Source organism: Dromiciops gliroides, chromosome 2, assembly GCF_019393635.1.
Source record: "Dromiciops gliroides isolate mDroGli1 chromosome 2, mDroGli1.pri, whole genome shotgun sequence".
Lineage (NCBI taxonomy): Eukaryota > Metazoa > Chordata > Mammalia > Microbiotheria > Microbiotheriidae > Dromiciops > Dromiciops gliroides.
Genome location: NC_057862.1, coordinates 479,379,961 through 479,407,168, shown reverse-complemented (window position 1 = coordinate 479,407,168; position 27,208 = coordinate 479,379,961). Strand labels below are relative to the sequence as shown.

The following is a 27,208-nucleotide window of genomic DNA, read 5'->3' as shown; positions in this document are numbered from 1 at the left end:
AATCATCTATAGTCTACATAACAGTTGACAAAAATTACAACTGTACAACTCTGAAAAAACAAACAATCCCATCATTTCATAGATGAAAACAATAGGGAGTCCTACATGAAAGCAGTGATTTGCTCAAAGACTAACTTATAGTCTTTTCTTTTAAAGAAGTGGCAAATAACACCCAACCAGTTATACTGTTACAGGTGATAAGAGGGGAAATACAAATAAGCACTTAAATTTTACCCTATTTTGCAAGGTCTCTTTTCTTCCAACTTCCCTTTTTAATCTTATCTTCAGTTCCCTCTTACTTCTGGATAATTAATAAGAAGTTTGTTCAGTAAAAAGCTGAGTAAACAATCACTGATCAGGCCCAGCCAGGCTCCTTTAATAGTATCTCAAATTCCAACCCTGGAGAAGACATTAGGCAGGGAACAAGGCCTATAATATTTGGCCCTTCTTCTTCCCCTGGAAACAAAGATACTACTTACTCTAGGGTCTAAAAGGAAATATTATACTTCCTATTAAATTGAAAGTTTTAACTTCTCACTCTCTCATATCAATATTTATCTGTTTTCTTTTCCTCAATCAGAAACATATTGGCATCAACTGAAAAGTCTCTAATATAATCAATCACAAAGTGGTTTCAGTCAACCAATCAACAAACAATGAGCCTACTTTTGCCTGGCACTAGGTATAAAGAACACAAAGACAAAGTAAAATATTCCCTGTCCTCGAGGAGCTTACATTCTTTTATGAAAGATGATATGTTCATATAAAGGGTGTACACAGAATACATAAGAAATAATAAGGATAATCTGTGTGTATGTTGTGTGTGTGTGTGTGTGTGTGTGGTGTGAGAGAGAGAGAGAGAGAGAGGAGAGAGAGAGAGAGAGCGCCGTGAGAGAGAGAGAGAGAGAGAGAGAGAGAGAGAGAGAGAGAGAGAGAGAGAGAGAGAGAGAGATAAGAGCGAGAGAGAGCGAGAGCGAGGAGAGAGGGGAGTGGCATTAGCAGCTGTGGGGGGGACTTCAGGAAAGGTTTCCTTCAGAAGAGTAATGAGGAAAGTAGGCTTTAGAAGAGGCAGAGATAAGGAGGGAAGTGCATTCCAGTTTTAGCAGACTGTCACTGCAAAGGCACAGACACAGATTTCCTATCTAAGCAGTATTTATTAGGAGAAGGAGAAATTGCTGAAAGAATATACTATAGAATCATAGACTCAGAACTGAAAGGGGCCTAAGCAAGCAACCAGCCCAACTCCTTGATTTTACATCTAAGGCCACTGAGGACCAGATAAAATGAAGTGACAGTGCAAGGTTGTCCTGCTAATAAGGACAGGACCACAACTCAAACCCAGGTCTTCTGGTTCCAAATCCAGAATAACTATATAATTCTTCCATATATAAAAAAGAGATGATGATTACAATTATTTTTGTCATAGGTAGTTATGTTCCTTGGGGGGAAAGTCTCCATTCTTAGGAGAGAATCAAAGTTTTGAGTTATGGGGAGATTAATAGTACTGTGGCAATAACATTGTGTGAAAAATCCCTACAGAAGATTCTTGGGAGGGATATGTACAAGAATTACACAAGGTGAGAACCATGTTGGATTAAAATCTACACTGGTCGAAGAAGAATCCAAATTCAGGTCACAGCAAAGCTTCTTAAAATGTGGGTCTGATAATGCTGATTGAATGTGGGGGGCTACAAAACCTTGGCAGTAAATGTTTGATTTGTATACCTATTTTATATACCTATATACTTGGGGTTGCATAAAAATTTCTTTGGAGAAAAAGAGTTGTGGGTGGAAAAAGTTTAAGAAGCCCTGGCTTACAGGACTCCATTCTTCCCCCAGCTCCATTTGCAAACAAAATACCTGGGGAAAGGTGAAATATTTATGCAAATAAATGAAGTGATTATCTTTTCACCTCATTCTAGCTACTCCACAACATCACATAAGACAACCTACAAAAGTGGTCAGTTAGTAATATGTTTCAAAAGGTATCCTGGCTAAGTTTTTTAAAAAAACTTGAATGTTTGTATTTCATATAGGTCTGTCTCCTCTGTAATTCTTATGTATTTTTTTTTACACACTTAAAAAACAAAATTCTGAGAAGAAGTCCATAGGCTTTATCAGATTGCCAAATAGGTCCAAGACACAAAAAAGGCTAAGAACCCCTAAGTTAAGTGGATCGACTAGGACTTTCCTTACCTGAGTCCTTCATAGGGCAAAGCGCACATTGCATGCCCCAGGCCTCTCCATACAAACAGCAACATTCAGTGTAAGTTGTCTGCTTCCCAACCAGTGGTCGACTACAAACATACTCATCACTCAGGTGTTCCCAACAAAGATCCTGGTAAAACATCATGTTTCTTCCGTTTGTCTGAAAGGGAAGACACAGTCACATCATCGTATATCACTATTAGGATGTTGTTCCCACTTCATAAGCACCAGTTAACATGATACTGGAAGTCAACAATTCTCAAAGTATTATGCACAGATTATCTACCCCATACCTCTTCTCACTCCAATTAATCTCTCACTATATGAAAGATATATTTTGATTAAATATATATTAAATTCAATATGACAAATACAGAAGTCCTTTTTTCTTTCCAACTAAATTAGGTGTGCTTAACCCAGATGAAGGAAAGGGAGGGAGAGAACTTGGATTAAAAAAAAAAAGTTAAATCTTAATTTTCACTAACCTCTAACTGAAATTTAACATTTCCTTCAATTATTTAAAGAAAATATTCAGGGGCAGGGGGGTACATAGGCTTCATTAGATTGCCAAAGAAATCCAAGACACAAAAAAAAAAGGTTCAGAACTCCTGGACTAAACTTTCTTTAGGATCAAAAGTTATATTGAACTGGATTGAGATACATTGAACTGAAAGAAGTCTAGTTCAAGCCTATAATTTTTGAGATTGGGTTCCTAAGGCCCAGAGGGGTGGGATGACTTGCTCGAAGTCGCTCCAGGCTCATTTTAAGTAGATAAGCTGGGATTTTAGCCTCCCATAGGCAGCTACAACAGCAACATTCTTCTCTGTCCCTCATTTTAGAGGCAAGTACCTTCCTCTTCTTTTGTTTCCCCCATATGCCCCAGTCCAAAGACTGAAATATTTCTAAGAAACATCTCTTGGAGTTCTCTTATCTCCTCATCAGCAAAACAAAGGAGTTGACTTAGATGACCCCTAAACTTTCCTCCAGAAAGCTAAACTACTATAACTTTTTAGAGTTCCCAATTCTAATGTTATTTTCATTCCACATTATTTCTTTTTTATTTATCTAGAATTTTATTTTTTTCCCCAATTACACGTAAAAACAGTTTGTTTTTTGTGGGGCAATGAGGGTTAAGTGACTTGTCCAGGGTCACATAGCTAGTTAAGTGTCAAACATCTGAGGCCACATTTGAACTCAGATCCTCCTGAATCCAGTGTGGGTTCTTTAGCCACTGTTACACCTAGCTGCCCCATAAAACAATTTTTAACGTCCATTTTTTAACACTTTGTATTCCAAATTCTCTTGCTCCCTCTCTTCCCACCAACCCTTAAGAATTCAAGCAATTCGATATGTTATACATATGTAGTCATGCAAAACATTGCCACATTAGTCAGGTTTCCACATTATTTCTTATAACCAAAGCAGTATGCCTAATGTTCAATCATCAATTTCTTTAACTCTTTTCAGTGGCTCCTTGTATAACCCAGTTTATCAAGATTAAAGCTTAACTCATATCCCATCGAAGGGTTGCTGATACCTTGCCTATCTGTTTAACTATACTGTCTTTTGCCAAGTGACTACTAACTTCTTCTGGTACAGCCAGCTATATGCTAAATAGGAGTCTCTCTCTTTCCCCTCTGAACCTTTAAGTTTTCCCTTAGGCCTAGAAGAGTTCCTCCCTTCCACTCTGTTGTTCCATTTTCTTGTTCCATTTTTGTTGTTTCATTTATTTGTAATTTTCTTGGGTATGTTTATGACATTTAGTATCCTAGACGATAATGATTGGTACCTGGAATTTTTCTCTTGCTTTATTACCTGAATTGCAGGAGAGGTATTCTAAGTGACCTACTTCACTCTCTTGTTCTCCCTGTTCATTTTAAAAATGTAAATGAATACCACACATCTCCAACCAGAATAACTCCATTATTATTATTTTTTTTTGTGGGGCAATGGGGGTTAAGTGACTTGCCCAAGGTCACACAGCTAGTAAGTGTCAAGTGTCTGAGGCTCAGGAACTCAGGAACTCCTGAATCCAGGGCCTGTGCTTTATCCACTGCACCACCTAGCCAGCCCCAGAATAACTCCATTATAATTCCTCATAATGCAGAACCTAAATCAAGCACCATTCAGTTCTTGGTTGTCCATTTGATGAAAAATATATCTAAGTACCTTGTATATTCATATGTATCTCCTGATAGAATGAAACATCCTTGAAAGTAGGAATTTTTCATTACTTGTATTCATATCCACAGAGATTAGCGTAGCACAGTGCCTGACACATTGTAAGTGATTAATATATGTCTATGAAATAATTGATATATCAGGAATAGAGCATACCATTTGACTCTGTTGGCCTTATGCACCTCTTTTCTGTAGTGTCCAACACCATCGGATGGGTACAGAAACAGTTATACGATCCTTCAGTATTAATGCATTGACCATCAATACAACTGTTTGGGTCCTGACATTCATCCATATCTTAAATTAAAAAAAAAAACAAGGAAAACAATATCTGATATATTACTTGGTAGAAACCAGATTCCTGATTGCCTTCTTTCACGTCTTATAGATAGATCTTATTCATAGGTAGGTAGATAGATAGATAGATAGACAAAGTCAGTACTAAAGTATAACTCTTACTTTAAATAAAAAGACTAATTCACATGGTACAAATGATGAAACAGGAGATTGCGCTTACTATAAAAACACTTCAGTTGTACCAATGGCCTGAAATATAATTCTATATTGAGTATTAACTCTCTGACATATGTGTAGAACTAATACAGAGTTAAAAAAAATAAAAGTTTCACTCAAGCAAGAGATCTACTAAAAATTTTGGGTTTTCGGAGGGCTGAAGGGGAGATTAAAAAAAGTTTTTATTTCATGGCCCTACCTACTTACTTTTTCCATAGATAGATAGGTAGGTAGATGATAGAAAGATAGATATAGATAGATGATACATAGATAGATAAATTATCTATCACACACACACACACACACACACACATATATATATATGTATATATATATATTTCACTAACATATGCTGCAATAATACTTACCAAAACACTGTAGCTTAACTGGATCATAATATGTGCCTTGTTTACAGTAGCATTCATATCCAGGCTGGGTGTTCAAACAAAATCCATGTTTGCAGATTTCTTGTCCAAAAAGTTGACATTCATCTGCATCTATGGACAAAATATCAGGAAAATTTATCATAATGAATTAATCATCACACTCACTTTCATTATCTATTAGTTTAAAAGAAAGGAATAATCATTAGATTCTTCTATTTTGAAATATCACAGGCACAGTTCTACTCAATCTTATCTTATAGAAGGCAAGAAATATATACTCTTAAAATTATGAAGGAACAACCAGAAAAACAACACATCAAAGCAAATAGTTATAAGATTATAAAACAACCCAGTGAATTCAGCAATAATGCCAAAATGACACTGTAAAGCATTATTTATAAAGATGTCCAAACACAAGAAAATACCACCTTGCTGTCAACTGGCAAGAATACATGGCTATACCTTTATGGAACCAAAAATTCACAGTGAAAATTTTTTATGAGCAGAATGTCATTGAAATGCATATCATTATACTGTGTGTATCTTTTAAAGGAAAAAATATGCAAACAAGAACTTGCTAGTGAAACAGATACAATCAAACAAGTGCCAGGAGCTTCTCTTTTAATGGTAGTATTCACCTCAATGAGGTACAGTAAAGTTGAAAACTATTTTAAAAAACAATATATTTTCAATGTATCCTTTTTCCATTTTTATACTGAAATTTAAACATGTTCATTAAAATATTTGAGCATTTTGCATTTCTGATTATGAAGCAAAGAGAGAACAATACTTTCCATTTTCAATAAAGCCCTCTCTCCATTAACTGGACATTCAGTAATTCAGGAATAGAGTTCCTAAATTTGATGAAAAGTTGTACTACTGGCTCACTAAAATATTTAGCTTTCCAAAAGTAGATGGACTAGAAAAATATTTTGAGTCACTGACTTCTCTAGTTATTAAGCATCTTCTGATTTTTTTTAGGTTCTACTTTGAATCTATAACATCACTCAAGGCATTAATACAAAGGAAAGAAAGAAAGAATGAACAGACAGACAAGAAATTTAAATTTTTTTTTAATTTAAAAATGCAGATTTTACCCTTAGCAATATAAAAAAGTAAGCTCATTGGAGATAGAGAAATATGCCTACATTTACAAATCTGATTTCAGGTTATCCCAAACGAAAATTGTACATATATAGATGACACAGAAAGCAAAGTAAGGAGGTTTCTATTTCTAGACCTACTTTCTTCTTCATTTTGCTCCCTTCTCTCCATTAGTAACAAATCTTGGTAGTATCCGAATGACTGACAAGAAAGCTCTACTGGAGATCATCACAACAAAGTTATAATTATGACAAAAACCCTAAAAATTGACTAATAAAATATGTGATTTCTGATTTCTCTTTGTGAAGAACTTTTTCTGTTTCTGCCAAAAAATGACAAGAACTTTCAGCACTGTTATTCTACAACAACAATCAAGCTTTTATAAGACTTGTGAGATTCTTTTAAATGAATGATTGGTTCTTACCTTTGTAGTTTTGACCAGTGACGCCATAGGATGAGTGGTCAGTGGGGATAAAACCTTTTCCTTCAGGACACATTTCAGTGAATTCAGCTGATTCCAGAAAAGAGAAAAGCATTAAAACAATTTTATGATGGGGAAAAAATAAAACCAAATCCACCCACTGATATACTATATGCTAATTATCTATGTACATGTTACATCTCCCCAGTATAATGTATACTATTAGAGTAGAGGAAATGTGTCATTTTTATCTTAGTACTGTCAGTGTCTTACACATAGTAGGCACTTAATAAATATTTTATGAATAAATTAAAATATTTTAATTTAAAAGTGACATTAATTTCTCATGCTCAAGTAGCTTTAAGAAGAACTTTGTCCAAATCAGACAAGTCAGTCAATAAACATTTATTAAGTGCAAACTATGTGCCAGGCATTGTGTTAAGTGCTGGTGACACAAGAAAAGGCAAAAACAGTTCATGCCTTCAAGGAGCTCAAAATCTAATGGGGGAGGCAACAAGCAAACAAATATGTACAAAGAAGCTATATATAAGATAAACAGGAAAAAAAATTAAAAGACAAAGAGCACTAGAATTGAGGACTTGGGAAAGGCTTCCTTGTAGAAGATACAATTTTAGTTAGGACTTGAAGGAAGCCACAGAAGCCAGCAGGAGAAAATGAGGAAGGAGAGCATTCTAGGAAAGGAAGACAGCCACATAAAATGCCATTGTCTTGTTTGTGGAATAGCAAGGAGGCCAGTGACACTGTATCAAAGAGCACATAGCAGGGAGTAAGTTGCAAGAAAAATGGAAAGGTTGGTGTGGAGCAAGTTATAAAAGGCCTTGAATTTCAAACAGAAGACTTTGTATTTTATCTTGGAAGCAACGGAGAGATAATGGAATTTACTGAATAGGGGGATGACTTGGTTGGACTGATTCTTTAAGAAAATAATCACTGGTGGCTAAATGGGAGACAGATTAAAGTAGAGAGAGACTCGAGGCAAGTAAATCCACCAGTATGTTATTGCAATAGTCCAAGCATGAGTTAATGAGGACCTATACCAGGGTGGTGGCACTATCAGAGGAGAGATGGAGATGAATGCCAGTCTAAAATCTCAAAAATAAACAAAACAGCCAAACCTAACTTGATCTTATGACCACTTAAATGAAGGACATTCTTTGTGCACCACAGCTCAAACTGACAATCTGACAAATATCTTGTTATTTCCATGATTCAATTAGGAAATATTAAAGATAAAAAGTTGACTCGTTTGACATAACTATGTCAGTGACCTGTGGGGTTTTTTTTTGTTTGTTTGTTTTTAGTGAGGCAATTGGGGTTAAGTGATTTGCCCAGGGTCACACAGCTAGTAAGTGTTAAGTGTCTGAGGCCGGATTTGAACTCAGGTACTCCTGAATCCAGGGCTGGTGCTCTATCCACTGCGCCACCTAGTCGCCTCGACCTATGGTTTTAATAGTGTAGGAACTCCTGCCTCTGAGAAAGATTTAATCCAATCACTTGTAATCTTTGAGAGTTGTTTGAGGCTCTGAGATATTGACTCTCCCATGGTCACAGAGTTAGTAAATGTTAGAGAAAGGATTTAATTCTCAGTCTTTTAGACTCTAAATCCAATACTTTTTATCCATTAGGTCATACTGCCTTACTCTTGCCATTAATATGCAAAGGACTGCAATATCTGGCCATTTAGCTATTAAGTACTAAACTAAATTTTTTTTTAATATCTAAAATGGTATTATCTCTCACCAATTGGGCAGAAAGTCAGAATAAGGCCAGTCTCTCTTGGATTTCATAGTAAGTAGTTTAATTACTAAGGTGTGACATTTGCCTAAGTATGATCTAAAATTGGACATTTATATAACGAACCACTTAAGTTCCAACTCTTAAGTGGTCCTCTGTCATGGAACAACATAACAAGATCCCCTTTCTATAGTCAAAAATGAAGAAATAAACAAACTCTCTAGAAAGTTTATTGGCAGCTAGCACCAAACAAACCACTAAACATTTCCTTACCAGTTCCAAACACGGGACATGGGAAGATCTCACAGTTATCTCCCCATCCAGCGCCTAATGTGCAGCAGCATTCTTGCTTAGTAACATTGGATGTCAGCACATTATCACAGAAATTAGCATCATTTAAATTGTAGTAGCATTCTTTCTTTTCTTCTTTTTCTTCTTCAGGTTGATCCACATCTACCTCTGAAAGTCGGAGGGGGAAGGGTAGAACAAAGGAAAAGGTACATTAGAATGACTTGTAAGGTCCATAATGAGGAAACAAGAGGACACCCAAGAGACTCATTTAAGAAAGGTCAAAAACATGCTGTCCCCATAAGATAGCTTCTGTTTGAGAAAAGAATAAAATAAAAGCTTCTCTCCTGAATGCTGATAGACCTTGAGCCCACTATGAGGGTCATAATAATAAAAAATACTGAACTTTTATAGAATTAATCTTTTCTTGAAAAATCTAATTTTACTATTCACAAAGTTTCTTCCCGAAATGGGAGAACATTCCTTAGCAGCAAAACACCTACTTTAATCAATGGAAATTCTTTCTGATTCTCATGAGTTAGCGGACACTCTAGACAGTTCACACATACAAATGCACATGCACATACACACATGCATACACGTATACAGACACCCATACAAACATAAGCATCTACCATGTTTCCAAAGCCTCTTTACAAACTAAAAACTAAAGAGGAAAAATAGAAAGGTATTGCAGTGACCAGAAGCCTACAGAATAATACTTTTTTAAAATAATAATAAACATTTTAATTTAAATTTTTGAGTTCCAAATTCTATTCTTCCTTCCCTCCCTGCCTTGTCCACTCCCTGAGGCAGTAAGCACGTGCAATTATGTAAAACATTACCATATCAGTCATTTTGTAAAAAAAAACAAAAAACCTTTAATAAGAGAAAAAATGAAAAAAGTGAAAAATAGCATGCTTCAGTCTGTGCAATAAATATCAGTTCTTTTTTTGGAGGTAGACAGTATGCTTTATCATTATTCCTTTGAGATTTTCTTGGATCCTTGTTATTATTGGATATTCCAAGAATAGTTGTGATTCACAATTCTTCATGAAATGATATTGCTGTCACTTCTCTTTGTTCTGCTCACTTTACTATACATCAAGTCATATAAGTCTCTCCAGGTCTTTCTGAAATCGTGCTGTTTTTGATTTCTTATGGCACAATAATATTCCATCACCATCATATACTGCAGCTTGTTTAGCCACTCCCCAATTGATGGGCATTCCATTGATTTCCAATTCTTAGCCACCACAAAAAGATCTACTATAAATATCTTTGTACATGTAGGTCTTTTTCTCTTTTTGGGGATGTCTTTGGGACATAAACCTAGGAGTGATATTGCTGGATCAAAGGCTATGCACAGTTTTATAGCCCTTTGGACATAGTTCCAAATTGTTCTCCAGACTGGTTGGAACAGTTCACAACTCCACTAACAGTAGATTAGTGTCCCAGTTCTCCCACGTCCCCTCCAACATCCAATATTTTCCTTTTCTGTTATATTTGTCACTCTAATAGGTGAGATGATACCTCAGAGTTGTTTTAATTTGCATTTCTCTGATCAGTAGTGATTTAGAGCATTTTTATATGACTATAGATAGCTTTGATTTCTTTGTCTGAAAACCATTCATATCCTCTGACCATTTACCAACTGGGAAATGACTTTTATTTTTATAAATTTGACTCAGTTCTCTATATATTTGAGAAATGAGACCTTTATCAGAGATACTTGTTTCAAAAATTCTTTCCCAGTTTTCTGCTTTTCTTATAATCCTGGTTGCATTAGTTTTGCTTGTGAAAAGCTTTTTTGTCTTTATATAATCAAAATGATCTATTTTGTATTGCTCTCTATATCTTCCTTGGTCCTTAATTCTTCCTCTGTCCATAAATCTGAAAAATAAACTATTCCATGCTTAACCCTCATTGCCCCACTAAAAAAGGGGAAAAAAAAGAATTTGGATGATAAAGTAATCAGGGGCTATGAAAGGTGAATTTCTCCAATTTACAAAACAAGCTATATAATGTTACAACTGATTTGAGGAAGATGTCTCTCCTGCTCATGGTGTGAACATATTGAGATTCAGATAATCATGAAACAATACAGAAGGCTGACAAAGAAGGGCACTGACCAGCCAAAAAGTCCTAGGTAACCTGACTTTTATAATATCTAAATTAAGTGTGGAAGACTGTCCCTGGCCTTAACTAACACAATGATAAATTCTTTTTTTGTGTTTGTTTTTTTTGATGAGGCAATCAGGATTAAGTGACTTGCCCAGGGTCACACAGCTAGTAAGTGTTAAGTGTCTGAGGTTGGATTTTGAACTCAGGTCCTCCTGAATCCAGGGCCAGTGCTCTATCCACTATGCCATCTAGCTGTTTTTGATCATTCTAATTGAGGATAAATGTGGGTGTCTTATTTTTTCACTAGTATTTTTTAAAAATGGGATAGGACACAATAGTTTCTTATTTTCATTGCATCCCCCATAATCTTCATCTTTCTTAAGGACAAAGAAAAGAAGAGCTTTGCTAGTGAATAATAAATTTGGATAATTCCTTCCATATTTTCCTGGACTATATGGATATATAGCTCAATTTTCTTACTTATTGGTGATTATAAATAAACTATTTATTAACATATAAATACAAACGTCAAGCTGGTATTGTCCCAAAACAGAAATTCATCTGTTGGGCAGCAACTAATCTTTTTTTTCCCTTTACCAAATATGCTTAGAAGGTTCTTGTCCTCTGAAAATATCTGGCCTTATGCTCTTAATGGAAGCTATCATTGTGGGCAAAAACTCTCTGTAGAGCTGGAATCTATGCTCTGTCATTCAATATGGGGACTGTGTTACAATCATGGTAGCACAAAAGCAGGCCTGGTCCCCTTCATTGTCAATAAGTACCAGAGCTATATATAACCTATAGTCATCAGTTTTGCCAAGTAGGAAAATATATCAAACTTCTCAAACTCAACTAGCTCCTGCTTTCAAACATAGATGTAGATCAACTTGAAGAAGAAAAGGAGTAAAATCCAGAATCAATATAGCTAGGAGTCAATAGAAAACCCCAAGCCCCTAAATAATGGCCCCCTTGGATGTGTCCTCCACAAAAAGCAAAGGCAATAAACTCAGCATTATTGAGGCTGGAATTCTCAATTGAAGGGGGCAGTCAGGAAGGGCTTGACAGAAATCAGGAGAAAAAATCGGGGAATTTATACCATTTTTAATCTTAGAAGAAATGCTTTAAGGTATTGTTGAAGGGCTACATAAAGCAAATTACGATAGTCTCTGGGGACATCAAGAAGTTGTGTTTCCATGAACTTGATGAGAAAATAAGGAATGACAACTTGCCCACAGACAACACTAGAGTAAATGGTGACTATATAAATCATCCTTGAGAAATACTGTGTTAAACACTTGTTAACAACACATCATCTATTTTCCTATTGTCCTTTAGATCAAGTGGAAATCTGTATCTCCTTAAGTTATGATGTTATAAGATTCATAGCTATATACAGGACAATACTGGTCAAAGAGATGGGCCTTTGTAGCACAGACTAGGTTAAGGATCACTGAAAACACTTCTAAATACCCTGTTTTTACATTATCTACTAGGAATTAAATTAATACTTGTGTCATAAGTAACTTTTTTTTTTTAGTGAAGCAATTGGGGTTAAGTGACTTGCCCATGGTCACACAGCTAGTAAGTGTTAAGTGTCTGAGGCCGGATTTGAACTCAGGTACTCCTGACTCCAAGGCCAGTGCTCTATCCACTGTGCCACCTAGCTGCCCCGATAAGTAACTTTAAAAAAAAAAAAAACTTGATTCTGAATAATTGCAAACAAGATAAAAGTAGTATTTTTTTGTAAATGCTGCCTATTTTCCATAGAATTTTTTTCCAGATCAAGAAATGAAATTAACTTTGTTGTATTTTTCATGTTTTCCCTGAGAAGGGAGATTATGAATATTATATAAGAGAAATGACCCCATAGAGAATTATTTTATTCATGTTTTATATTTGTTATTACTTGTTTTCCTCGTATTTTCTGTCCAGAATTTTAAAAGCCCACTGTTTACACAGCTGAAGTTGGGGGTTATTCAGATTCAAGCACTCATCAGTATTAGGAAAGAGATGAAAATCATTTAAAACTATTTCTCAAAGATCATTCTGTAAAAAAAGGTCACAATTTCTCTTTATATTGTTAACTTTTTGGCAGTTCATTTTTGTACTTCACAATGCATTTGTCCACTGGAAAACCCTGATTAAGTATTTCCATATTAACTAGGATCTCTCGTGATTTTAGTTTACTGTAACTAAGAATGTATGATGTCAACTAGAAGGTAGTTAGGAAAGATCAAATGTGAACATCTTTATCCCTTTCTACAATAAACAGAGATGGTTTCTTTTCTTTTCTTTTCTTTTTTTTTTTTTTTGGTGAGGCAATTGGGGTTAAGTGACTTGCCCAGGGTCACACAGCTAGTAAGTGTTAAGTGCTTGAAGCCGGATTTGAACTCAGGTCCTTCTGAATCCAGGGCCACTGCGCCACCTAGCTGCCCCGATGGTTTATTTTCTAATAAATAAGAGCCCACAAAGTAGAATAAACATGCAAATCAGTTTATATCAGTCACATGCCCTGGACTAAATAGAAATTTAGTCAACTATTTCTCTTATTCAATTAATTTTCAGTCTAGATAAGAATTTATGTTAGAAGTGAACTTGGTGTTTAACACATACATTTGTGCTCTTTTAGCTTAGTGGTGTTGTTAGCAGCAATAATAACAATAACTCATACTTATAGAAGTATCTTAAGATCTACCAGCTTCTTTAGAAGACTAGGTGGGAGTATTATTATTCCCATTTTTCATATGATGAAATTGAGGCTTAGGGAGGTTACATGAATAAAAAACCACACAATTTATAAATGCTGAGCTAGGGCTTGAGTCCAAATTTACTGACTCTAAATTTAGTGTGGAAAGGACTAAAGAGAAAGAAGTGATAATAATAGTTTCCTTATTAAAAATTATAATCTGAGAGATATCCCTTCCATCTCAGTGCCTTAGCAATTCCAACAGCATGTTTACATTTTTGTTTTCTTTTGTGAGGTGAACAAGGTGTAAATTAATCACTCTTCATTTTCCAAGTTCATGATCCAATGTTAGTTTGTCATAATACTGTATTCTGTCCAGTGGTTTCCTTGCTATAACTAAGAAACGTTAGGTTGGAGCTATAAGAGTACTGTATATTATGTAAAAGATCATTTTCATGAACTCTCTTACCTAGGAGGCTTCATATTGAGAAACTTTTCTGCTTGCTGCTTGTTTATTCTCTTCTAGGACTTTCCAATTCCCCATTCCCTTCTCTTCTACTGCATTAGATAGCAGTAGAGCTAACTTAATAAATCCAAAAGAGGACTCATTATATTTCCCCAAAAGCCTAGCCCTGCTCTATACCTTCCTATTTCTGTTAGTGACATCATGATCCTTCTAGCTACTCAGGTTTAGAGGGGTCATCATGCTACCCTTAACCTTTATATCTAATAAGTTGCAAATCTTGTCAATCCTACCTCCATAATATCTTTCATCTGTCTGTGTCTCTCTACCCATAGTCATGACCATAATTCACCTTATCACCTCTCACAAAAAAGTCTCCTAATTTGCTCTCTCTGTATCATCTCTCCTATTTCATCATTCACAAAGCTGTCAAACTAAAAGCCCAAAGATAAAGATTTGACCATATCAACCCCTCCTCTCATATGCAAAAATCTTTGAAGTTGTTAGTACTCTTCCTTCCACCTGCATGTTACTGTGTACTTACTGCGTATTCTGTAATGATTTGCTATTCCTGTCTCCAGTAGAATCTAATCTCCTTGAGGCCAAGAGTAATTTCTTTTTTGTCTTGTAACTCCAGAAGCAGGAATAGTACATTGTATACACTAAGCATTTATAAGTGCTTATTAAATGAATGGATAGTAAAAATTATTTTAATTCAAATTTGAAATATTAAGGAAAGAAATTGAAGGAACAGATTTAAAGGGAGTATAACTGCTTTGTGTGGAATAGGACATTTCAGGATCCAAGGATAAGGAAGGGGCCAAAACATGAATAAAAATCAAAAGACAGCAAAACACTGAAAGAAAAAAGGAAATTTTTAACCATCAAAGACAGACAACTTTTATTATAACAATAGATAAGAGGAGAGGACCATCAGGTAATGAGCTGATATAAAATAAGCATTCAGATGTTGGGAAAAGAAAGGACAAGAAGTTTTGTGATTTAGGGTTCTATTACTAGAAAAGTGAAATATTGAAGAAAGACAAGGAGACAAAGATGGATAAAGAAGAGGTTATTGATTCTGAAAGTAACATAAAGTGCATTAAAAGAGGAAAAATGGGAAGAGAAGTACTCTGAGAAGAATGAGAATGGAAGGCCTACAGAGAGATGAAGAGGATACAATAATAAAAAAGGATAGTTATTTTTGGAAAATGTCTTACAACTAAAGAAACATTAATGTCATTAGCATGTGTATCTGGTATGTCTGTAAAAATGAATCCCTAATTACATAAAGTCTAAGGCAAGAACAGAATGATGGGGGAGAATTAAAAAGAAATGCAAAACCCATTCCTTTTCAGCTTTATTTTCTAGCAAATTCCAATGTTACAACTGCATTTCTAACACAAAAGTTGATTTTATTTTATTTCTACTGAGGGAAAGATGTACTTCTAGTGAAGACACATCTTTGACATTCCATTGATGTTTTAAAAATTATTTAGAGTATATACTTTATTATAACCCTGAAATGTCTGCAATAAAAACTTAAAAAATTATTATTTTAGTCATCCTGCATAAAACATTATTTTTAGACAAATAAATTGAAGCTATGGTGAGCAATTTTGGTCATTAATTTTTTATAGTTTTCAAATGTAGAAATTTTATCTTTTTTAAGTGCATATTTTCCTATTATCTACCTACACTTATAACATGTATCCAATACAGATACACAGTAAGACCCCAGGAGGGAAAAAAAATTAAAACAATCTCTTTTCCTATTTTTACTTACTTGAAGAGAACTTTTGACCTTATGCTTCACTTAAAATCCAATCAAACTCTCTCTACATAAAACAGAGCAAAAATAAGAAAAAAGCAGCTGAACCTTATCTGAATAGCTTATAAATTTCCCCATACATTTGGTCCATGAAGATATGGCCAATGCAACATCTTGAAAGAATGACAATATAATCGTGATTCTATGAAGTTCTGAGAAAAATCTAGGTTTGTTACTTGGGTAAGCAATATTTCTATCAGAAAGAACAAAGCTTCAAGTTCTGCATAGTTTAGTGAAATCTAAACATATTTTTTTCTGAAAGAGTATTAAGTAAGGGTTTTTTTGTTTTTGTTTTTTTGTTGTTTGTACAAAGTAATAAATGGTTCTTGAGAGAATCAATCCAACTTAGTAAGATAAATGATCATTTTGAACTAAATCAACAATCACATTATCTTTATTATTTATAGCTCTACTGAGTAGGTATTAATTCTATCATTACATAGATTGACATGAAGACATTGTACAGAAAAACATTTTAGTCAGAAACCATTCGCATGCTAACCTCTTTGATTATCTTATAGATTTCTATACTCATATCACTGGTTAGGTCTGAAAGTAAACTCAGAGTTCATTTAGTCCAACTCCTTTCATTTCTCAGATGCATAAACTGAAAGACTGAGAAGAGAGGCTGCATGGCACACAGTGGACAAAAAGTTGTCCTCAAAAACATGAAGACCTGGGTTCAAGTCCCACAGAAAGACCTAGAGAATTTAAGTGACTTGAAGAATGTTGTACAAATAGAGAAAAGGGCCAAACACTGTGACTCAGGTTAGGGCCTAGGGTTCTTTCCATTATGCCATAATGTTTAAAGGGATTAGTGTCTCTTCCAGGAAACAAATGAGTTGTTAAAAAATAAAGTTGTGTTTGCTAAAAAGGAACAAGCACTGAATTGGAAGTCAGATTATCCTGAAGGACTGTGTTCAGCTGTGAGTTCCATATTCTAGGAAAGGAGTAGACAGGTAGGTACAAGCCTAGGAGAAGGCAACCAGGATGGTGAGAGGATCAGAGGCCATACAATATAATGATCTATTGAAGGAAGGGAACTTTTAGCTCAGAGAAAACCTAGAGGGACCATGAGAATTGTCTCCAAGTGTCTGAAGGGCTGTCATGTAGAAAAGTGATTAGACTTGTTCAGTTTGGCCCCAGAAGGCAAAAGCAAGACAACTGGTAGAAGTGGCAGAGAGGTAGATATAGGCTTCCTTTCCTATAAGGAAAAATTTCTGAACAATTGGAGTAATCCAGAAGTATAGTAGGCTACTCAGAGAGAGTTGTTTGTTTTCCCCTTAACAGAAATCTTTAAGCCAAGCTGGACAAACACTTAGAGATGCTTCAAATTCAGTACTTGGTCATATGATAAATTTGGATGGCATCTAAGGTTCTGCATAATTCATAGATTCAGTGATTCTCTAAAAACTTTACATTTTTAAAAGCAAGTTATTTTCCATAAAAGTATACATTTTTGTAGGTTAATTGTCCCTGTGGTTGAATCATAGTTCAACCTCAGGGCTCTTTCTATGACTTTTGGGCTTTTTTGCACAGAAAAAAGAATTATTACTAGGGCATCATTTTAGGCCCATGTGAAAAGTACTACTACTTATTAGATAATAAAGCCTTCTTAACTTTACCTGTTGAAGATCGGGACCGGCACTGTCCAGTCATGGGGTTATACTCTTGGCTTTCATCAGAACACATACAGAGGAAGGATCCTTCTACATTTTCACAGAAGGCTTCACCACATACTCCACTAAGCATTTCACATTCATTCACATCTGGAAAACGAAGGACAAACTGATTTAGATGTGTTCTTCATTAGTAATAACTCTTTACCAGCTAAACTCGTGCTAGTATGAGTTGTTGAAAACAAAGGTGGATTCCCAATGAGCAAGTAAAACTGGACTGTTATTTAAGCAAGTGGATGCCTACGAGTAAGGTTATTATCTGTACTGCAAAAGACCCTGAACACTCAAAGAAAAAGTTCTAAATCACTTCTTTCATTCCCTGCTTATGCTAAAAGATAAAGTTTTAAAAGGCCCAGGTTTCTATTCAGATGTTCAAGCATAAGTAAGCTCAGTCCCATAAATACTGAAAAATAACACAGAACTTTAAAAGTTTCATAAAATTTTACTGTAACCCCCTGGACTTTTTATCACAATAACTTTTTATAAAGCTTGCATCTAAGAAGCTGCTTTTCCATAATTTAACCATATACATTTCACATGACAATCAGGTTCTATTTCATTTGAAAGCTGCCCAGAAATTAACCATTCCACAAATAAACAAACAAACAAATAAATAGGGCCAAGGGAATATATAAATGATTTTTTTCTTCCAATTTACTTCTGTTGATTTTTTCACATGACAATTTCCTTTGGCTAATCAAATTTCTTTTTCATAGTTATAGTTAAAGTTTATGAAGAGTATTCTTTATTTGAGAATTATGAAAGTACAGATCCACATAAATCTTAGGTCTCTGACTGACTTCTCTCACAATGAAATCATGTCCATACCTCTATTTCCATTTCACTCTGCCTCCTGAGCTTGCCTAAAGAAATTTTATTAATTTAGCAAAATGTGGGCCCATTTTTAAAATTGCAGATGTGCTTTGGGCATTACACAGGCACAAAACTAGCTCCATGAACAAACCCTGAGGCTGCCCTTGCAGGATTAATTGAGAACTCAGATTATTCAAACTATTCAAGGAAAAATAAGTTGTTTAGTTATAATTATTGGATAATTGATTCATTTTTTACACAACCTAACAGCTTAGGTCTAACTAAGGTCAAGTCTCTGTGGTATGAAGTAAAATGGAGATTCATTTATTTTAGTCAGTGCTTTAGAGTACTTGGACTAGTTTTCTATATACATGTCATAATGTCAAATATATTTTAAAGTAGAATTAAAATTCATTTCAAGTATTTTTTAATCACTATTTCGAATCCCAGATCCTACTGACCTGCCTTTCAGTATGTGAAAAGAGGAAGTTTAAAGTCTTGTTTCTTCATCTATACAATGGGCATAATGTAGTTGCTTTATTTCACAAAGTGCTCATTCATTTAATTTCTAAGATTTTGAATTTAGAATATTAAGATTTAAAAATTTTTATTTAAGATTTATTCAAATTATTTATTTTGCTACTGATATTAACTCAAATTTATGTGATATTTAATGCTGTATATATACATGTATATATAAACATAAATATATACATACATATATGTGTGTATATATGTATGTATGTATGTAATAAGTATTTATTCTAGAGTGAGGTGCACTGGAAAGGGAGACATGCAGTTTGACCCCAGGATCCAACAAGGTCCTATACCAACTATTTCACCAAGGTAGATCCAGCAACCCCTCCCAGAAGTTTCCCAAACAGGACCCTGACCAAGTTACTAGGAAAGGAGCTACTAATGCCAGTGTTGAGAATAAGTTATTTAGGAAAAGAATAGGGCAAAGCAGAGTATAGGGAAGGAGCCACCTCCATCCCTGGACCCTGTAGTGGCAGTACCATTCTTTAATAGGTTGAATCTGTCAGTTGCCCCAATTGTTTGTAACCCTCAGCAAGGCCAAGGCAACAGAAGAGCTTCAGGTCTAAACTGTGTTCAAACAAAGCCAAAAAGCTCTTTCTAACTAAGGCAAATAACAATGACTGAATGGACTCTTCTGAGCCAGATTTGAGAAACATTTCTCTTTAGTGGGTCGATGGTATTTAAACACCATATAAATGTGAGCTATTATTAGTAGCAATAATAATTCAAGTTGGAAGAACTCAACCTTATGTAACCCATGAGGAAACAGAGACACAAAGAAGTTAAGGATTCTGTCTAATGACAGGTAGTTTAGTCTTACTGTTAGGAGGAAAACCAGTCTTATAAGTCTAAGTCCAGTATTCTTTTCAATAACATCACAGTTCAAAGTTCATTTATTTATCTGTACTTGGGTATCAAACTTGAAAGGAGAACCATATTGCAGTTCTATATTGATTTCTTAATGTGAGACAAACTTAGAAGAATTAAATAACTCGTTTAATAAAATCTAAAATGTATACATGGTTTCCAAACAATGGAATTTATGTATGAAACCTTTGACTGAAAAACTCCAAATCATGCATTTGTTGCTAGAAAACTGAATTTCTAAATAATTCCACAAAATTAAGTCATTATACAAGTGCTATTACCTCAAGGATATACCTTGTGGTTTCAAGTTCTTTTAAATGTTAAATAAACTAAAGCTTTAATAACAAATCTCCAAAATGAAAAGTTAATGAATCCTACTCATATGCCACCTGCCACCATGGCAATTTTTTTCCAACTGAGGAAGATGAAGACAAAGACAAGGGTTTGGTATTTCATAGAATTGTTATATTCTATAATGCCACACTAATTTTTTGGCTGCCATTTATATAACTTACTATGAATAAGCTTCATAATGAATATAGTTTCAAGAAATCACCATCTGCCGAACACACTCAGTAATATACATATTTCTACAGGAACCTATGTTATGATAACATATTCCAGTATATCTGATAATATTCAAGAGACTTTCCATCACTGTCAATTCCAGAACCCATTCACTGAAAAAAATCCAGCTACAAAATCATGTCATTTTATAGGTTTTACCATTGGGAAACAAAACTACTACCAAACATTCTTCTTTAAATATAGTCCCCACTTGGAGAGGTGGGCAAGACAGCCAAGCCCTACCATACTAGACTATTTTCAGGTAGGAGGTATTATATTTATTCCACTAAAAATTTAAGCAGATGGTATACTTAAAGAAAATGAAATTTAAAATGGATTTTTTAAAATTCAAAATTGCTTGACTTTCCAAAAGCATAAATCACTCTATCATGTTTTAAAAGGAGATAAACAAATGACTCAATTTATTTGAAATTCCCTTTCATGCAGTCTCTAGAGGAATGTCCTGACTGAAATGAACACATGTTTAAAAGGTATTTGATTTTCAGGAAGAGAGTTAAGATTAAGTAACTATGGAGTATTTATATTTCAAAATAGTGCCTCGATTAAATATTACCTAAATGATTTTTGAGGAAAACTGGTCTTTTGTTAATAACATGAACCTTTCTCTTATTAGGGAGTATTTTTAAAGGAATACTAAAAACTCACCCACACAGCCTTGTCCATCCTGTGGGGCCTGAAAGCCCTGATAACAAAGACAGCGGAAGGAGCCAGCTGTATTGTCACAGAAACCATGACTGTCACAAATAGTGTTGTTTACACATTCATCAATATCTGCAAAAAAAATCATTTTCATGTCAGATACAAAAGAAAGGCAGTTTAACAAACAATACATTATTAATATATAGACAGAAGAGGAAAAATGCATGTATTAATATATGTGTTATTCATATGTATATCTATAAAATTAATATGTGTATATGATAGCAATGTCTATATAAAGATCTATACAACTTTGACATATAAGTAAAAGATTTTTCCTGATAGCAGCCAAAAGTTGTTCCAAGAAAAAATACTCATTTTGCCAGAAAAATCAAAGCAATTGTAACTGTCAGGGTCAATATTTTCTAAATGTTTCCATCAATAATTTTCTAAGGGAGTACATTTTCAAGTGGAAATATGTGCAAATATTATAGGTACAAATGTTTCTAATTCCTAGACACTGCTTACCAAAGGCTCTTGTCTCTACTAATAATATTTCATTTTTTTCCCTGTAGACAATGCCCATGACATACTCTAGTATGAAGAGTGAAGTAAGCAGAACTAAGAAAGTAATGACAATAATATAAAGGGAATCCATGAAGTATACCTCTTTCCCCTAGTGGATTAAACATGTTGAATGCGATATATACTGTATGACCTATTAAATGTCTTGGTTGACTTTTGTTTTAAGGAAAGGTTCTATGGCCACGAGTGAGAGACAGAATGAGGAGGTAACATTTAGTGAGGGTGGGGGGTGCAATAAAAACTACAGACCAAGTACATAACTATGAATAATTATGTCAAGAACTTAAAAATAGAATGATTATAAAAATTTACTGCTGGTACAGCTATGACCTTGTTCAGTCATCCTGGCAAATAATTTCGCATACTCTTTGACTTAACCAGATTTCTCACACTTATTAGCTGTGTGACCCTGAACAAATCATTTAACCTTATTTGCCTCAGTTTTTCCATCTGTGACATTGGGATAATTATGGCAACTACATCCCTGGATTGTTGTAAGGATCAAACAAGATATTATTTGTAAATCACTTAATGTGCACAGCAAATCATAGGCACTTATATCTTTCTTTCCTTCCTTCTCCTTTGCATCCTTTCCTTCCATCCTATGGGATTATTTATGTAAAATATATCTAGTAGGACAACTTTGTAACAGCAAAAAACTGAAAATAATCTGGGTGTATAGGTACCCAATGACTGGAAAACTAGATGAACAAATTGTGGTCTATGAATGTAATGGAATAGGTACTATGACATGAAGAAACACAAATATAAAGAATTCAAAGAAATATGTGGAGAATTTTTGAATAAAGCACCACCCTGCAAAAACCCAATACCAGTTTATAAAATTACCACAATTATGAAATGAAGATAACTTTAAATGGCAACAAAACTATAATGAAAATATTGGAAAACTTGCTCTCAACTTATAAAGCATAACCTTTTATCTTTCTTATTTAAAAAGAAAAACGAGTGTTTTAAATACACAGATACATTGGCAAGTTCACTTAGGAATACAATGTTTTAAATAAAGGTTGCATATTATACAATGTAGTCACTCATCTTTTGTTTTAACTGGTCAGTATTTACATACTATGAAAGACTCCACTGAGAATATGAATAAAACATTGAAACAAATGTTCTGCCTCCCACTCCCAAACTAGACCTTCCACGGTTACCCCAAACACTCTATTTCCCTGTCTTTATGCCTTTGCCCTTATTTTTAACTATGACTATCAAAATCAAATTTATTCTTTTAAGGTCCAGCTCAAACACCACCTTTTCCATAGGCAAATCACCTAACTCCTCTGGTCTCAATTTTTAAATTCCAAAATGAAAGAGTGGATTAGTTGACTTCTCAAGTCACTTCCAACTATACTAATATATAGTATACTCCTATGATTCTAAGATTTCCCTGCTTCATCCAAGTAGAAATAATCCCTTGATCTTGTATAGTATCTATAGTTATTTTTGGATCTTTCTCCTTTTTCCTAATAGACTGTTAGCTCCTTGAGCACAAGGATCATGTCCTGTTTGTCTTTGTATCCGTCAGAATGTTTAGGCCAGAGTCATCACACTGGACCCTCAATAAATAATTATTGAATTCAATCAACTGTCAGGAGGGGGACAGTGCCATAGGAGTCACCATTCCATGGACTACGGCTACTTTTAGACATCACAAAATCAGCAATTGTCAAAGGGACCAAGTTTTGCATATGAAAAAGGGGGTACACTTAAAGGGACTTCAGAGATCACCTCACTGAATCCCATCATTTTACAGAGAAGAAAACTGATACCAGATATGGGAAGGTCACCTGCTCCAAGTTAAAGTGCTATAGGAACGTGCCAAAGCCATTACTTAAAAGGTCAGAAGATAACATATTTAGAGATAAAAGAGACCTTTAAAGGTCTAGTCCAAGCTACCACTAAACCATTTTATAGATGGACAGTTAAGTGACTTGCCCATGATCAAAGAAGGAGTAACAATCAGTCAACAAGTATCTTTTTTTTTGTTTTGTTTTGTTTTTTTTGCAAGGCAATGAGGGCTAAGTGACTTGCCCAGGATCACACAGCTAGTGTCAAGTGTCTGAGTCCAGATTTGAACTCAGGTCCTTCTGAATACAGGGCCAGTGCTTTATCCACTGCGAGCTGCTCCACAACAAGTATCTATTGAGCATCTACTATGTCCCTGGCACCAGGCTAAAAACTGGGGATGCAAAGAAAAGCCAAAGACTGTTCCTGCTGTCAAGAAGCTCATAGACTAATAGGGAAGACAACAAGCACACAATTATATTCAAACAAGATAAACACAAGATAATCTGGAGGAAGTCAACAGAGAGAAGGCACAGTACTAGCATTAAGGCAAACTGGGAAAGGCTTCTTGTAATAAGGGGCAGAGCCAAGATTCTGACACCAAACCCTGCACACTACACTCCTTAATAAACTGCCTCCACAAATGTAAACAGTAAGGTCAAGTGATGTAAAGGAGATTCCTTTAATTACTGAAGGGCAGGGACTGAAGTATTATTTAATTCTTTTCCCTAGCCTCATCTGTAAAGGATTTCTTCAGCCTAGAAGTTTTCATCAGTACAGATGGAAACTCAAGGGTATGATCCAGTTAAACAATTCCTAAGGTGTATCCTGAGGCACATAGAGGTCAAAAGACATGTGTCCTTGGCTATACTCCTTAATATACCCCAATGAGTCAAGCACTGACTTCCAAGATTTCTCAAACTTTTTCCACTTGTGATCCATTTTCACTCAAGAAATTTTTACATAACCCTTGGTATATAGGTACATAAAATGGGTATGTAGAACCTTTTACTGTTACCAAATTTTTTGCAACCCCCCCCATATTCAGTTACATGACCCCATATGGGGTCATGACCCAGTTTAAGAACCTTTGTTCTATACCACACTGCCTCCATCCTTATTCTGAGACACTCAACTTCCAATCTCTATCTTATATAAAATCACAGGAGCTGCCTAAAATGACTTTGATTAAAGTAACATCATTCATGCTCATCCAGAAATGTTTACTTTTTTATAAATCAGTTGAAGACAGAGAATATGCTTATAAAATCTGCAGATGACACAAAGCAGGGAAGGATAGCTAATACAATAGATACCAGAATCAAGGTTTTAAATTATTTCAACAGTCTAGAATGATGGACTGAAACCAAGTTGAAATTTAACAAGGATGATTATAAAGTCTTGTGTTTAGTTTAGGAAGATGAACTGAAAAGAATACAAGATGAAGGAGACCTGGCTTAGTTGGCAGCTAAGCATTTGAAAAAGAAAATGAGGTTTTGGTTGTACACAAGATTCATATGATGGTGTGATGCATTAAAAAAACACACAACTAAAACTAAAGTACTCTGAAACAACATTAGAAATAGTATAAGGTCAAAATTCAAGGAACTAACATTTTGACTGTTTTCTAAGCTGATAAAGCTGTAATTTGCAGTAAATTGTTCAGTTTTGGGTGTCAAGATTTAAGGTACTTTGAAAGACTGCATCCAGATTAGGGCACATAGGATGTCAAGGGGCAGTTTGTACTGAGGTGGGGGCAAGTATTATTTTGCACACCTACTGTTTACTGTGCAAAAAGCTATTGTTGACACATCTCTAAGAAGCAGTCTCAAATTTCTATATATTTCATTTCATATCACTGGGGGAGCTGGGGAAAGAAGGAATTGTGGCAATAAATGGGAGGTAGGAAATTCAGTGAAATTTTGTGAGGCAAGCACTGAATTCCAAGATTTCTGACACTCCTCCTATCACAAGAAAAGAGAGATGTTTTAGACTACAATACAGTAAAAAGAAAACTGCATTTGAAATTATAGGACCTGATGCCAAATCCCAAAGGAAGTTCTAATTAATTTACAGGTTTTCAGATAAAGAGTAACGATAATTAACATAGATTTACAAAAGTAATTCTTTGGATTTGTAATAAAAAGGGGGGAAAGGAATCTGGCCTGCTGGTGAATAACTATTTAGCAAATAATGCTTTATAGAAGTGTTGTAAGGGCTAACAGTTTAGTGCTGTCAACAATGAGCTGAGGTAATGTCTTAACCAGGCTACATTTGTTTCATATCTAACTAATGACCTAAATGCAAAATAAAGGCAATTTGTTAGCATTTTCTTTGATAATATATGTCGGGGGCAGCTAGGTGGCATAGTGGATAGAGCACTGGCCCTGGATTCAGGAGTACCTGAGTTCAAATCCAGCCTCAGACACTTAACACTTACTGGCTGTGTGACCTTGGGCAAGTCACAACCCCAACTGCCTCACAAAAAAAAGATAATATATGTCATTTAATGTTGTTTTCCCATTACCATTCTTTCCTGTATCCAGGGCACTTTTCATTAGGGTTAAAATTATAAAAATAAGCCTGAATCTTGGCAATACATGATCTATTTTAATGAAAGCAGTGACAGGACCTTCATTAATAGGTCAAATGAAAATCATCCCAATGTGTTAACTGGAATTCAGAAGCTATAATTCTATTTCACATACCAGCTTCACAGTGAATCATTTCGGAGTTATCAAGATATATTTTTCTCTTTGCTTCATTTTTCATATTTTTCCAATAATATTAAATTAACTCTGTCTAAAGCTATATTAGCAGCAAGCCATGCATATCACAATCAAATGGCATCCAAAAGATGAATCTTTTTCCAAACTCCTAATAGACTTCTCAGAGGTACTAGGCAACAGAGTGTGTTGGCTGATGGTATTGCATAGAAATTATTAATATTTATATTTCTTAAGCAAAGGAGACAAACATCAATTGAACATATTGGAAATAAATACAAGAGGGAAACAAATCAAAAGAACCAAGGAAACAGAATAACTGAATGGGTTCTTACAGTTGGAAGGAAACAGAATAACTGAATGGGTTCTTACAGTTGGAAAAAGCTTTAGATTTGGTGTTAAGAGACTTCAGATCATGTTGGACACTTGCTAGCTTTGCAACCCAAGGTCTGTCACTTACCCCCTCTGAATCTTGGTTTACCCATTTATAAAATGAAGATGATCATATTTGTACTGTCTACTTCACAGGGAAAATGTTCTTTAATATAAGTGATAACAATGACGCAACAAAATGATTACTCTAAATATCAGAAAGAATTATAGTGTCAAACATCTGCATATGCTCATTTTTAAAGTGTCACTGCAATGAATGATTGATAGGGCCCAAATTTGGCTGTACTTGACAGCTGTGCTACATGAAAGATTATGCTGAGATTCTTTTTGCTTAGTGCCAATGAATCATTAGCTGAAGGCAGGGCTTTCCCCACTTCTGCATTTCTATTTCCAATGTCTAGCAAAGTGTCTGGAACAGAGTAAATGTTTGATTGTCAGATCATCATTGCTGATAGTGATGAAATCACAGGTTGGACCAACAAAAAGTTATTTATCATTACGAAATACACAGGTTTCATAGACATAGCCAGCAAAATGGTTTCATTTTTATTAATTAATCTATAATCATTTATTAAGCACTATATGCCAGGCATTGTGCTAAGTGCTAGAGGT

The 27,208-nt window shown here is 34.8% G+C and overlaps 1 protein-coding gene across 1 annotated transcript in view; it reads right to left on the bottom strand.

Moving 5' to 3' along the window:
• LTBP1 (latent transforming growth factor beta binding protein 1) overlaps positions 1-27,208 on the bottom strand; it is a 481,244-nt gene that overhangs the window by 20,326 nt on the left and 433,710 nt on the right. Inside the window, 8 exon segments of the mRNA XM_043987916.1 lie at positions 2,197-2,368; positions 4,058-4,071; positions 4,546-4,686; positions 5,271-5,399; positions 6,817-6,903; positions 8,842-9,027; positions 17,586-17,729; positions 21,090-21,215. Coding sequence (XP_043843851.1) covers positions 2,197-2,368; positions 4,058-4,071; positions 4,546-4,686; positions 5,271-5,399; positions 6,817-6,903; positions 8,842-9,027; positions 17,586-17,729; positions 21,090-21,215 — 999 coding nt within the window.